The sequence below is a fragment of the Perognathus longimembris genome, chromosome 8, assembly GCF_023159225.1.
Source record: "Perognathus longimembris pacificus isolate PPM17 chromosome 8, ASM2315922v1, whole genome shotgun sequence".
NCBI lineage: Eukaryota > Metazoa > Chordata > Mammalia > Rodentia > Heteromyidae > Perognathus > Perognathus longimembris.
This window is the reverse complement of record NC_063168.1, coordinates 72,661,572-72,675,016: the sequence shown is the minus strand read 5'-3', so window position 1 is coordinate 72,675,016 and position 13,445 is coordinate 72,661,572. Positions and strand designations below refer to the sequence as shown.

Sequence of the window (13,445 nt, the reverse complement as noted above, 5' to 3'; positions counted from 1 at the left end):
GGTATATAAATGGTTTTATAGAAATGTCTTCTCTGCTGGGTAAGAGAGAACAGCAATTCTAGTTTTTCAGTCTTTTTCTACTTGTCTGTTATGGTAGACATTTTAAATCATGAGGAGATAGAATATTATTCTGAACAAACTGAAGGTCTTAAGCAGAAGAAAATACAATCTGATTTTGGTTTACTTTGTTTATATTTAGACATTTGAAATCAATCTAGCTGTCTTATGGCAAACAGACTGAAAGAGGGACAAAGGTGAAAAAGAAACATGGGTTAAGAGGCTGGAATGGTACCTAGCTGAATTGGGAGGCTGGCAGGAAGGGAAGTGAGCCTGAGGTTCTATTGGGGACACATTAACATAACATACAATCAGACACTGAAATGGAGGAGACAAGGAAAAGGATGGATAAACATCTCAGGGGTGCTGAAAGACTGGAAAGAAACTTGGGAGTCTTCAACACAAAGCAGTTCATAAGGTCTAGGATAAATGAGCTCCCTGGGAGCTCACATAAAAAGAGAAGAGACAGGCACCAAGCTCCAGGGCTGGCTGAGATTTAGAGGTGAGAGAGAGAATGACAAAGCCCCAACCCTGGGACATGCCAGGTGGAAAAGAAGCCAACAGAGACTGAGAAGGGCCAACTAGATGACAGGAAGAAATCCAAGGAAGCTGGCTTGATGGCCTGTGTCAGTGATTCCTCAGGAAGCGGGGGCAGGAAAATCTTGAGTTTCAGGCCAGTATGGGCTGAACAGCACCACACTGTCTCAAAAACAAAATAAAGGTTAAGAAAGGGTGGTAGAGGGGCTGGGGATATGGCCTAGTGGTAGAGTGCTTGCCTTGCATATATGAGCCCTGGGTTTGATTCCTCAGCACCATATATATAGAAAAAAAGCCAAAAGTGGCGCTGTGGCTCAAGTAGTAGAGTGCTAGCCTTGAACAAAAAAATAATAATAATAAGGGCCAGGGACAGTGCTCAGGCACTGAGTTCAAGCCCCAGGACTGGCAAAGAAGAAGAAGAAGAAAAAAAAAAGGGCAGTAGAGGGGATGAATTTTTATCAAAGTATATTATATAGATTTATGAAAATAACACAGTGAAGCCTCTTTCTAAAACTAACAAAAATTGAAACTCACAACAAGTAACAACAACAACAACAAACCCCCAGAAGAATGAGGTGTTCTAAAAGCTACGAATAGAACTGCATGGGCCTGTCTACTTACAGAGGTGACATAGAGTGATGTGTGTATGAAATGTACATCAACAGAATGGGAGCTGTAATCCTAGCAACTCAGAAGGCTGTGATCTGAGGATTAAGGTCAAAGCCAGCCCAGGCAGACAAATTCATGACACTCATCTTCAATCAACCAGAGATGTAGGCTCAAGTGGTAGAGTGCCATCCTTGAGTTAAATTAAAAAAAAAAAAAAAGCCATAGAAGAGGGCAAGTCGTGAGTTCAAGCCTCAGTAGTACTGGCACACAGAGACACACACAAACACAAAAAGGGAGCCTGCCGTATGCAACTTGTCTGGGCTTCAGAAATCAGGCCCACACTACTGACCAACTTTTCCCTGTGGTTCTGCTTCTCAAGACTGTAGGGCAAAGGCCATCATTTGTCATTTTATCTCAGGTATGTGATGTTATCTTAAGACAGAGAAGACCAAGTTTCTGGCCTATAAGGATTAAAAAAATTCTCTACGTAGTATCTATATAAGGAGACTGAAAATACTTAGGAAAAACAGATTGTTAAAAAGTTCACACCCAGTCTCCCCTGTCTGTAAAGGTGAGTCTTGTAGGTTTTATGAATCACACTGGAGTTCTAGTGCCCTTACTTAACTTACTAATACATGTTAGATATCTTTCATATTTTAACTCTGCTCCATCTACAGGGACTTTGGTTCCAAAAGTTTAAAATAATAAATACCAAAGCATTTAATCAGAATCCTTCCTTCCTTCCTTCCTTCCTTCCTTCCTTCCTTCCTTCCTTCCTTCCTTCCTTCCTTCCTTCCTTCCTGTCAGTTGTGAGGCTTGAACTCGGCCTGGGCGCTGTCCCTGAGCTCTTCAGCTCAAGGCTAGTGCTCTACCACTAGAACCACAGTACCATTTCTGGTCTGGTGGTTAATTGGAGATAAGCGTGTCACAGACCTTCACAGAACTGTGATCCTCAGACCTCAGCCTCCTGAGTAGCTAGGATTACAAGTGCGAGCTACTGGCACCTGGCTTCTTGATTATAATGAAAGTATTTTAATAAAAACAATATAGGAGCTTCTTCCTAAGAAAATGTTTTAAAATATGTAACTGCCAGGACTGAAAGCTGAGTTTAGTAACCCTGCATACAATCTTTATAGCAGCAAACAAAAACAAAAGCATACACACTTAACTGAATTAGGTTTGTTCTTGTAAAGCAAACTGCTTCATAAATAAATAAAACTGTTTTCTTCTTGGTATTTTCCCCTCAAGCTTATACATCTGTATATCAAGATGCAGGCACCAATGGTCCAGGGCCCAGTGACTGCAGGTGAGATGGGGGCATTCCGGGAAGCACCACTATTAACCACAGCTAGGTTTCGAGGTAGTGCCACAGGTGACCTGGATTCCTACTGGAGTCTACAGAGTTGTCAAAGGCATTCATTATAAGAATTAGCCTGAGATTAAATTACATTTCAGAGGAAAACCAAACTTGAAAAATTATTCTTTGCATTAGTATCTGGAGCTACAGATGAATTGGACTCTGAAGCAAGCAAACAAACAGGACCTTACCTCTGAAAAAGAGGGGAAGAATACTAGAAAATGCGAAAATGAGACGAGGGCTAGAGAAAACCCCTCTAGGTCGCCATATGTGGCAGAAGATGGTATAAACCAGGACTGGCATTAGTCAACAAAGATTTCAAGTGTTCAGGAAAGATGCTATCAAGTAGAAAGGCAAATAGAAACAAGTTAAAAGAACAGTATATTGTCTTCATTTTAAAGCCCAGCCCTAAAGGGAAGAGAATTTTCGTAGTTGATTTATAAGATGTTAATACGAATCACAGTTTAGACCTCCTAAACTTGGCACAAGTCCTGTATCAACACGCACCTCTCTGGTTCTATAGGCCTCAAATGAACCTCAAGCCAAATATCAGCTCCACAGTTTGATAAAAATCTCATGAAAAATGGCAGGCTTTCAGCCCCCTGGGCTCTCGCTGCTTTGAAGGAGTCTCACAGAGTGGTTCCGAGTAAAGACAAGGGGAGCAACAGGACACAGCTCAGTGTAACAGGGGCAGAGCAGCTGCTGAGGCCAGGAAGGAGCCCCAGAGATTGAGACAAGAGGACAAGCTGCAGCATGACACCCAGCCCAGCAGCGTCTCTACACACACTGTCTGTCCCCCAGGCACGGGCACCTGGGGTGATGGCTGTGGACATCTCCTTTCACAGCTTCCTGCCAAATCTCAGTTACAAAGCTGAGAGTGAAGGGGTCTTAAGAGACAGACATTTGTCAAGAAAGCAGTTTCTCACCACCTAGCTATCGCCAGCCCCTCTTGCTCATGGTGATCTAAGTCTCTATCACTTGGAACAAAACAAAACCCATTCTGGGCTGGAGAGAACCCACTAGTGAAACAAACCCAGAGCATCACAAGTGAATAACACTAAGAGAGCACACATGTTATGAGCCCGGCAATGGAAGATAATGGAGAAGTTGGGTCTGGTGGGGAAGGAGGGAGCTTGAGGAAATACATGCTACTGAAGAGTCCTGGGACAGGCCAGGAGAGTGCTGCCATCCCTTCTCAGACTACCACAGCCTGTTCTTGCAGTTGCCAGATCAGATCCCGTAATCCACTTTCCTTGAGTAGCTTAAGCAAAATTTCTACAAGGCAGATCTGATCCTACTGCTTCCTTGCTGACAGCTGCCTCAAAAGTCCCTGTCCTCTACACCCACACCTGCCACAGACCCTTGTCAACCTGCTTCTTGTTCCTCTAGCTCCCTGAACTTGGCACACAGTGCTGGGGGGAAGGGCTGTGCCCCTGTTCACTCTCTGAGCACCCCTTTTCTCTCCTATAGTGGTCATGATACTGAACTGAAACGACCCTCTGTTTTATCTCCAGAAGTCCCAACAGTTATGCCCTGTACCTTGGGACAGTGCCACACACAGCACAGCTCCTGAAACATAGTTGATGAAACAAAAACTATTTACTAATCAATGAATTCAAGGTAAGACGGTAAACGGAAATAGTATCTTTGAAGGTTATAGGGGAAAAGAAGAAAAAAAATCACCTTATTAAAAAATAATCCAAAAAGCTTCTTGTTTGAAAGGCCTTCATTTTACTAAAACTCAAAAGAAATATTGCGACATATATGAACATCAGTTTGCTAAGACCACAGAGATGTATACTAATGCAGAACATGCTGAAGGCTTATGGTGGTCAGATCCCCAAGATCTGATCTGTGTCATCTACCTCTCTTTTCCCCTAATCTCAGATAAGTAACCCAATGGCAATGTAAAATTCTCCTTTTCTGCTCTGGGGATTGCATTTCTCCACATTTCCTTCCTAATATAAATCAAATGATAAAGATGGGAAGCTTCTGGCACCAAAGATTTTGGGTTATTTGTTTGTGCTAGAGATGGAATCCAGGGCCTTGCAGATACCAGGCAAGGCAGTGCTCTACCACTCGAGCCTGTCTCTAGCCCAGCAGAAGTCCTTACGGACTAGGGATGTGGCTCAGTGTTATAGCATGTGCCAGGCCTGGGTCCCATCCCCAATACTTGGCAGGAGGCCAGAGTAGGGAGAGAAACTCTTAAGGAGAGAAAAATAAGATAAAGATAGAGGTAAACTATGTCCCCAATGATTAATCATGTCTAAGTTCATTTCATAGGTAACTTGTTATTGTTTTTTTGCCAGTCCTGGGCCTTGGACTCAGGGCCTGAGTACTGTCCCTGGCTTCTTTCTGCTCAAGGCTAGCACTCTGCCACTTGAGCCACAGCGCCACTTCTGGCTATTTTCTGTATATGTGATGCTGAGGAATTGAACCCAGGGCTTCATGTATACGAGGCAAGCACTCTTGCCACTAGGCCATATTCCCAGCCCCTTGTTGTTTTCTTTTTTTTTTGTCAGTCCTGGGGCTTGAACTCAGGGCCTGAGCACTGTCCCTGGCTTCTTTTTGCTCAAGGCTAGCACTCTGCCACTTGAGCCACAACACCACTTCTGGCCTTTTCTATATATGTGATGCTGAGGAATTGAACCCAGGGCTTCATGTATACGAGGCAAGCACTCTTGTCAACTAGGCCATAATCCCAGCCCCCATGGTAACTTTTTTTAAAAAAGAAACAAACCATAGTGAGATGACTGGAAGACTATCAGATATCTATTTTAGATTTAGACTAAGATCAATAGCTGATAAGTTCTGAAATAGGTGGAAGCAAATAAAAGCATATCTGAAGAATAAATAACACTTTTAAATTTTTTTTTTTTTGGTTGGTTGTGGGGCTTGAACTCTGAGCCTGGGCACAGACCCTGATCCTCTGTGTGCTCAAGCTAGCATTCTGCCACTTGAGCCACAGCACCACTTCCAGTTTTTGAGTAGTTAATTGGAGATGCTTTCATGTGGACTTTCCTGCCTGGGCTGACCTCCTGAGTAGCAAGGATTACATGCATGAGCCACTGGTGCTTGGCTTAATGTCCATTTTCAACATGCTACCAAATGGCTTCCTATAATATAATATTTAGCCATACTGATTCCAGGAAGCAAAGTCCTCCTGCAAGTCTCTGCACCACCCCCACACCACATAGAACCTGAAGAAATAAATTATCAATGCAATCAATCAAAAATACATTATCTTCATCTGACCTTACTTTATTCTAATTCCTACTTGGTTTTCTTACCGGAATGTAATAGATGCCCATCTTGGGAGTTTCATTGCCAGTAAGAAGCATTCCTAAAAACAAACACAATAAAAACAGTAAACAGGTGGGAAGAAGAAAAGTACTCTTTTTGTTTTACATTTTAAAATGTTTGGGTTGCTCAGCAGTCAGTAACCAGAAGAGCTGAGTCTGGAGGTGGGATGCCCTGGAGCCCCATCTTGGGCTTTAGTCCTTGGCTCTCTAGATGGGGTCTTCAGTCATGCAAACAGACTTCCCATTGGGTCGGGCATGAAACACACAGAGCGCACTGGCTAAGACCATGAAAAGATACAGTGAAGTGTTCAGATCTTTGTGAAGTTTGAGAGAATTTAGCTTGGAAAAAAACTTATGGGCAGGTGAAATGTAGTTTGTGGGTACTATTTTATCAAACTAATCATGAGGAAGTTAAGAAAGGCTTCCTTCTCTGAAATAGGAATCAAAGAACCAAGATAAAGTGTTTCCCATAAAATGTCAAGGCAAATTCCAAATATTTGCATCTGATGAGGAAACAAAAAGATATATGGGAATCCATGAGGAGCTACACATGGTACTGAACAGCCTTGTGATACTATGACCATTCCCTCCTGAGATTGAACTAACAGAGCAATTGTCTCCACAGAGCGGGCACTCTAAGAATCCAAAACTAAAGGGAGAAATTTCTGACATTCAATAAAAGATTCCCTATGTCCCAGGTAACAACAGCAACCTAAAAATCTTTTTGAAAATTAGCATACATGGTTGTACTAGGGAGGAAGTTCAGTTTGACATTTCCGCACATGTATATAATGTACTCCGATCACTCTCACCCCTCTATCACTCTCCCTTCCCCCTCCCTATTCCTAAAACAATTGCCAACAGGTTTCCTTGTTCTATTTTCATATGCACAAACTAGAAAGCCATTATTCTTTAATGCTTAACTCTTCAACCTCAGTATTCACAGGCCTCAGTTTTGTTCTTTTTCTCTGCCACTTTCTCCTTTCTTTCTTTCTTTCTTTCTTTCTTTCTTTCTTTCTTTCTTTTTTTTTTTCTTCCAGTCCTGGGGCTTGAACTCAGGACCTAGGCACTGACTCCGAACTTCTTTTGTACAAGGCTAGCTACCACTTCTGGCTTTTTCTGTTTATGTGGTACTAAGGAATCAAACCCAGGGCTTCATGCATGCTAGGCAAGCACTCTACCACTAAGTCACATTCCCAACCTCTCTGCCACTTATAACAACCACACCCCACCCCCAAGTTTTCTAAAGCAACTCCATGTTCGTGATGAAATGCTGTCATGTCTCTAGTGGTTTCAGTTCCAGACTGCTGCCTTCAAAGTAAACTGGAATCAATAGTTGGGACATGGTTCAAGTGGCAGAGTGACTGTCTAGCAAGCCCAAGATCCAAGTTCAAACCCCAGCACTGCCAAAAAACCCCACGAAATCAGCAAACATTTGATCATTTACAATATGCTGAGCTTTTGCATACATTACCTTGGAGGACATTCAACAAATTCTAAAATAACCAATATCATGGTAAAGTGCCTTCCTACCAAGCACAAGGCTGAGTTCAAATCCCAGTGCTGTACCCTTCCCCAAATGAATGAATGAACGAATGGAATAATCAACCTGATCTCTATTTTAATGATTAGAAGACACATTGTCAAAGGGATTGATGCCCTAGTAATGAGCAAGGGGAAGTAATTACAGCCAAAATTCAGACTCAAGAACTCTTATTTCTACAGACTTTTATAGATCAACAAAATCATATACAAGAGGAACTCAAAATGGAAGATCTTTAGATTATCAGATTACATAGTCATAAACATACCAACTAGTAAAGACAATTATTTGAATTTGACTTAAAATTATTTTTCGCTGACCTTTTCTTAATACAAAAGCCTGCAAAAGTGATGCACCACTTAGAGTGGTGTTTGCAAAAGTGACATGCCAATGAATGAGATCAATTAGCAAAGTGCTAATTACTCACTACTCAAAAGAATAAGCTAGCCCTGACCTGGGGTCAACAAACCACTAAAGATACATCTGCATACCATAAGAACATCCAGAAACACTTAATGAAATCGGGAAATGTAAGAATATGTGTCTAAATTAAAGAGAAATAAAATTTTTCATAGCAGTATGTAGCTTCTGCAAAATCTTTTACCTCAGCCTTTTTTCCAGCCTGGAGAGAGAATGTTTACTTGGTATTTGAGGTCATGGTGACCAGAAACACTTTATAACTGAAGTTCAGTCTCTCCTGACAGTACTGCTGACATGTCCTCAGGTGCCTCAGGAGTAATGTTACAGGAGTGGTAACATTACAACCACGAAGGATCCAGCAAAGACATCCCTAAGGCTGTCATCCTTGGCTCAATACCACACACTGAACATTCGACAGAGAGCTTTTCACAAGAAAACATAGCCGGGCCTTCTAAAACACTACAAACACCACTCTAAATACACAAAGAGTAGGACAGTTTCCTACAATTGTATTATCAATGACCAATAATACCCGCTAAGTAGCTGAGGTCAGAACTGAAACCATAAACAATCTCACAAAGCCCAATGCTATGTAGTAGCTAAGTAAAAACAGCGGAAGCAGAAGTGTCTAAGTAGAAATAGCAACAAGGAGTAAGGAAGAGAGGAGCGGTGTGGGCACTGTGTTGGGCACTTCCCATCCTTACCCTGTTGAAGGACTTGCTCGCAGCTAGAAGGCAGAGTAACAATATTCTATAGACTCCGAGCCAGTGAACTATGAGATTCTAATAACTGAGATAAAATAAAAGGCCTTCCTGCACCTTCAAATGAACTGTTAAACAAGGGCTAAATAACACACAGCTGAAAAGAATCCCACCATCTGCAAGTTCTAGCTTTCTTCCAGCCTTTCTGTTCCCAACATAATATTGAACTCAGAAGCAAAAGATAATTAGGGATCATGTAAGTACACTTTTTTTTAAATAGGCCATCAAATGTGAATACTATTTAAAACACATGAGCACAGGATGAATGTGGTTAAGAATTTCTATGATGAAAATAGTACTTGTGAAGAGACTAGCATTAGGGATATTTTTTTCCCCTTTAAGCTTCTCTTAATGTTATGGCTTATTGTTCCCATAATAGAAACATGGCTTTTGGGTCTGTGTGCCAGTCCTGGGCACTTGCCTCGAACTTGTGCTCAAGGCTAGTGCTCTATAATTTGAGCCACAACTCCACTTCCTGTTTTTTTGTTGTTTGTTTTTTGTTGGGTGGTTAAATGGACATAAAAGTCTCATGGACTTTCCTGCCCAGGCTAGCTTCAAACTTCCTCAGACTTCAGCCTCTTGAGTATCTAGAATTATAGGCTTGAGCCTCCAGCACTTAATAACTTTTAAAGGGGGGCAGGGGAGGGACATGAGCATCCAGAGCCAAAGGAACACATGCCAGGATGGGCCAGCCCTCCTTGGCACTGTGTTCAACATGCTGCATGGGTCATAACACAGTGACAGAGATGTGATAAATCAATACTTGCCAGAAATGTGCACATCAGTACTCAGGTGGGTGAGTTTCAAGAGAAAGGCCTCCCTGGGCTTCTGATATGAAATTGTAAGAGTGCTCTATGGCACTCCTACCCACAGGGAACTCCCAGTTACCAGGATGAGATGCAGAAATTGAGAGAAACTTAGGAATCTACATAGCCATTCAACACTGAGGTGTCATTAAAACATGTAATCACTTTCCTAGTAACAGTTACTGCCTTGTACAGCTCAGGGGAGGCACACTATAAGAAGAGAACTGCAGGTACAGGGGGAACAAGCAGGTCCACATCTAACTTGTGACTGAAGTAAAGCATGTGAGTTTAAAAGCCAGCTACTAAGGACATCTACAAATAGTCTGTTTTCCCTGCATATTTAAAGGACGCTGACAGAGTCTAAAGCTGTTCTGCATATCATAGATCATAGTAGAGGCAGTATCATACAGCTTTGGAAAGTGGGTGAGAAAACTGAGGGGAGGGCCGGAGTAAGGGGCACAATTATTAAGCCTGAAGTAAGCCTTGAGTTCAAAGCACATCTCTTTTCTTTCGACCACTGACGGATTCTGGAACCACTGATCCTATGTGCGGCTTGGATGGGACTCAGACACATGGAAGCTTTACAGGCTCCCTGTAACAAACAAGCTTCCTGAGCCACGAGGCTGGTGTACACCTGTCACTGAGCCACACTGACTCTTTAAGTGCCCTGCCCTGTAGAGCAGCTGCTGGGTGCATGAAGGCTGCCCAAAGGACTGAGCGATTAGCAAGAGCAGAGCCATAAAATGAGCCAGGAAGCAATCATTTCTCAATATTCTGAGCAGGCTTGCTATTAGAAAAACATTACAAAACAACTGTGATGATTAGGCTTTAATTGTTCCATGATGAGCAAGTGAGCAGATAAAGGAGGCTTTAGCTTTCCTAAAATATGATTAAGCACTTAGTGATTAAGCCCAAAACACAGTGGAAAGGGAAAGGTGTGGCAAAGCAAAGGAATAGCAAAGCCCATGGAGCTACCACACCTGGCTAGGCCATGGAGAAGGACCCAGGCCCAGGACCCAGAAGGACCTTGATGACAGGCCCGACCTGGTACCCCTTGGCCACCTCAACTGTATCACCACCTTGTGGAATAAATTCTAGGCAGACCTGTGTATAGCTGGCCACTTTGTATAAATTATATGACAGTAAGATGTGCCTGTCCAAAACACCACTCCTGAAATATTTCCTTCAGAAAACTCTACTGCATAATAGAGACCTCTTATCAAACCAAACCAAACATGCCCTTACCAATTTGGGGATGGCTGACTATGAAGAAATCTCATATGCAGGCAGAGTCTGGCAGCCTAGTATTAAATATTCTTACCAGAAACATTTAGCTTCAACTTAATTTGTACCTGTTGATCAGTTGCCAAGTAGGGAACACGCTAAATGACACTTGAGGAACAGTCACACATATGCAGGAGAGGGAAACACAACAAGATCACTGGCCTAATCTTAGGCACATCACTATCATACAGAAGGAAGAAAAGATGGGCGAGGACAGTGAAAGTCATCACTCCTACTCCAACCTGAGCTCCTGCTTCACCACCTCTGTAGCCCAAATGCCATTTTACGTCATTTCCCAACTAGAACCTTAGCATCCTTATCTGCAGTGTGTTCCTGAACCATCCAGGATCTGACTTCATGCCCCCTCAGAACAAGGTTCTTGGACTTTCACAGGTGAAATGCAAATAGTGACACCTCTAGTGGCTTTTCTCCCATTCACTCTCCTCCTTATACTGATCTAGCAGCATGTAACTAAAAAGAGCCCTTTTCAGGAAGACTTTAAAAAAATTATTGTTATCATTACGGTGTTGTACAGAGGGGCTATCATTTCATATGTCAGGCAATGAGTACAACTTGATTTTTGGGCAATGTTACCCCTTCTTTTACTTTCCCCCAGTTCTCTATTCCCATCCCTGTCTACAAGCTACACAGGTCACTTTCCACATGGCACACACTGAACAGAATGACTGCGTTTGTTCACCAGGAAGGTTCTTTGGTTTGCAGTACTAGGAACTGAACTTAGGGCCTTGTGCTTGCAAAGCAGGCACTCTACCACTTGAGTCATGCTCCCAGCCCCACTTCAAAAAGGTACTAAGCTAGTAGCTCAAGCCTGTAATCCTAGCTACTCAAAAGGCTGAGCTCTGAGGATAGCAGTTTAAAGCCATTTTGGACAGGAAAGTCTATGAGACTCATATCCAATTAATCATCAAAAAAACCAGAAGTGAGACTATGGCTCAGGTAAGTGGTAGCGTACTAGGGAAAAACCCTGGGGTCACTGACTGCACTGGGTTGTAAAAAGACAAATGAAGACAGGTGCTAGTGTCTCATACTTGTCATCTTAGCTACTCAGGAGGCTGAGCAGTTCAAAGCTAGCTTGGGCAGGAAAGTCCATGAGGCCTTTATGTCCAATTAGCCACCAAAAAGAAAGCTACATGTGAAGCTGTGGCTCAAGTTATAGAGTGTTAGCCTTGAGCTAAGAAAGAAAAAAAAAGGGCTGGGGATATAGCCTAGTGGCAAGAGTGCCTGCCTCGGATACACGAGGCCCTAGGTTCGATTCCCCAGCACCACATATACAGAAAACGGCCAGAAGCGGCGCTGTGGCTCAAGTGGCAGAGTGCTAGCCTTGAGCGGGAAGAAGCCAGGGACAGTGCTCAGGCCCTGAGTCCAAGGCCCAGGACTGGCCAAAAAAAAAAAGAAAGAAAAAAAAAAAAAAGACCCAGTCCAAGTGCTATATGCTTAACACTTCTGAGCACTGCCTTCCCATTCCCCCGCCCCCGCCCCCATACCCACACTGTCTCTTGACTAAGGTTACTTTGTCCATTTCCAGGTTTCTCCACGGGCTCCTTCTCCATCTTCCTCTAAATGAAGCTGCTCCTGCCTTCTGCCCTACTTGCTCCCGACAATCAATCCCCCTTGGTGATCTCATTCTCTTACTTCTCCTGGGATAATCTCTATTTACCTATCTTAAAACTTTCTTTCTGCACACGGCTTACCTCGAGACCACATGTGCCACCATGCACCAGACAGCTCCAGGGGGAGGCTCTGTGGTCAGCGCGGGCGTGCTGCAGCACACACAGTACTTGGGAACCATGTCAGCACACTTTTCCAGACCTTACCCTACGCCCTAAAAAGGCCAAGGACTCGGTACTTAGACTATACTCAGTACTTAGTCTCTCTAGGTTGGAGACTTAGCTAGCCACTGCCACTAACCGGTCACCTCCAAATTCTAAAACATAAAGAAAACCATCAACTTTCTCTCTCTGTAACTATTCCATTGCTGTGCTCCATATCCAAATTTGGAACACCACTTCCTCATCATTTTACTTCCAAACCAGTCCACTCTTTCCACATCTGAGTTTTTATGACAGAATCTAAAGCCACGCATACAAACTTCCCAGACCTCTATCACAAGCTGCCCTGTCTTGCCTTTCCACTTCAGTCCCCCCAGAACCACCACGGCTCAGGTGGGAGACACTCTCCCAAGTTTTCTCTCTGCAGATGTTACCCACTCCATCTAACATACCCTCATCCACAGTTCCAAACACAGGCAGGGAAATCCCCCAGGCTCCCGTTGCAGCCCCCCCGCATGTCCCCTACGCAGGGCCATCTGCATGTACAAGACAGGACTATGGCGCTTGGTGGCCTCTCCTTCATCAGAAATACTGGGGTATTGGGAGGAGAGGGAAAGGGGGAGGGGGGAAATGAGGGAAGAGGTAACAAATTGTACAAGAAATGTACCCACTGCCTTATGTATCAAACTGTAACCCCTCTGTACATCATTTTGACAATAAATAAGTAAATATTCAGAAAAAAAGATTATTAATAAATTCTATGTTAATATCCAAAAAAAAAAAGAAAAGAAAAGAAAAGAAATACTGGGATGTGCCTTTCCTCAGAGCACACTAAACAACAGCAGGAACTGCTCTTGCTCTCCTCCACCTTCAAATTCTTCAGATTTGCCCCAAATGTATTGTTAGTTAGGAGACCATGGTGTGAGACACAGCCCAGCCCAGGGCTTCATGAGCTGTCTGTGCACTGTCAGGCAAGTCC

General features: G+C 43.2%; 1 protein-coding gene across 2 annotated transcripts in view; it reads right to left on the bottom strand.

Annotated features, from left to right (window-relative positions):
* Window positions 1–13,445, bottom strand: part of Nol10 (nucleolar protein 10) — a 109,251-nt gene that overhangs the window by 71,794 nt on the left and 24,012 nt on the right. For both annotated transcript variants that reach the window (XR_007211956.1, XM_048353416.1), the window contains exon 13: window positions 5,851–5,903. Coding sequence is in view for 1 of the 2 variants with exons in the window: in XM_048353416.1 (XP_048209373.1) it covers window positions 5,851–5,903 (53 nt within the window). In the remaining variant the exon portion in view is untranslated. The remainder of the gene's footprint in view (window positions 1–5,850; window positions 5,904–13,445) is intronic.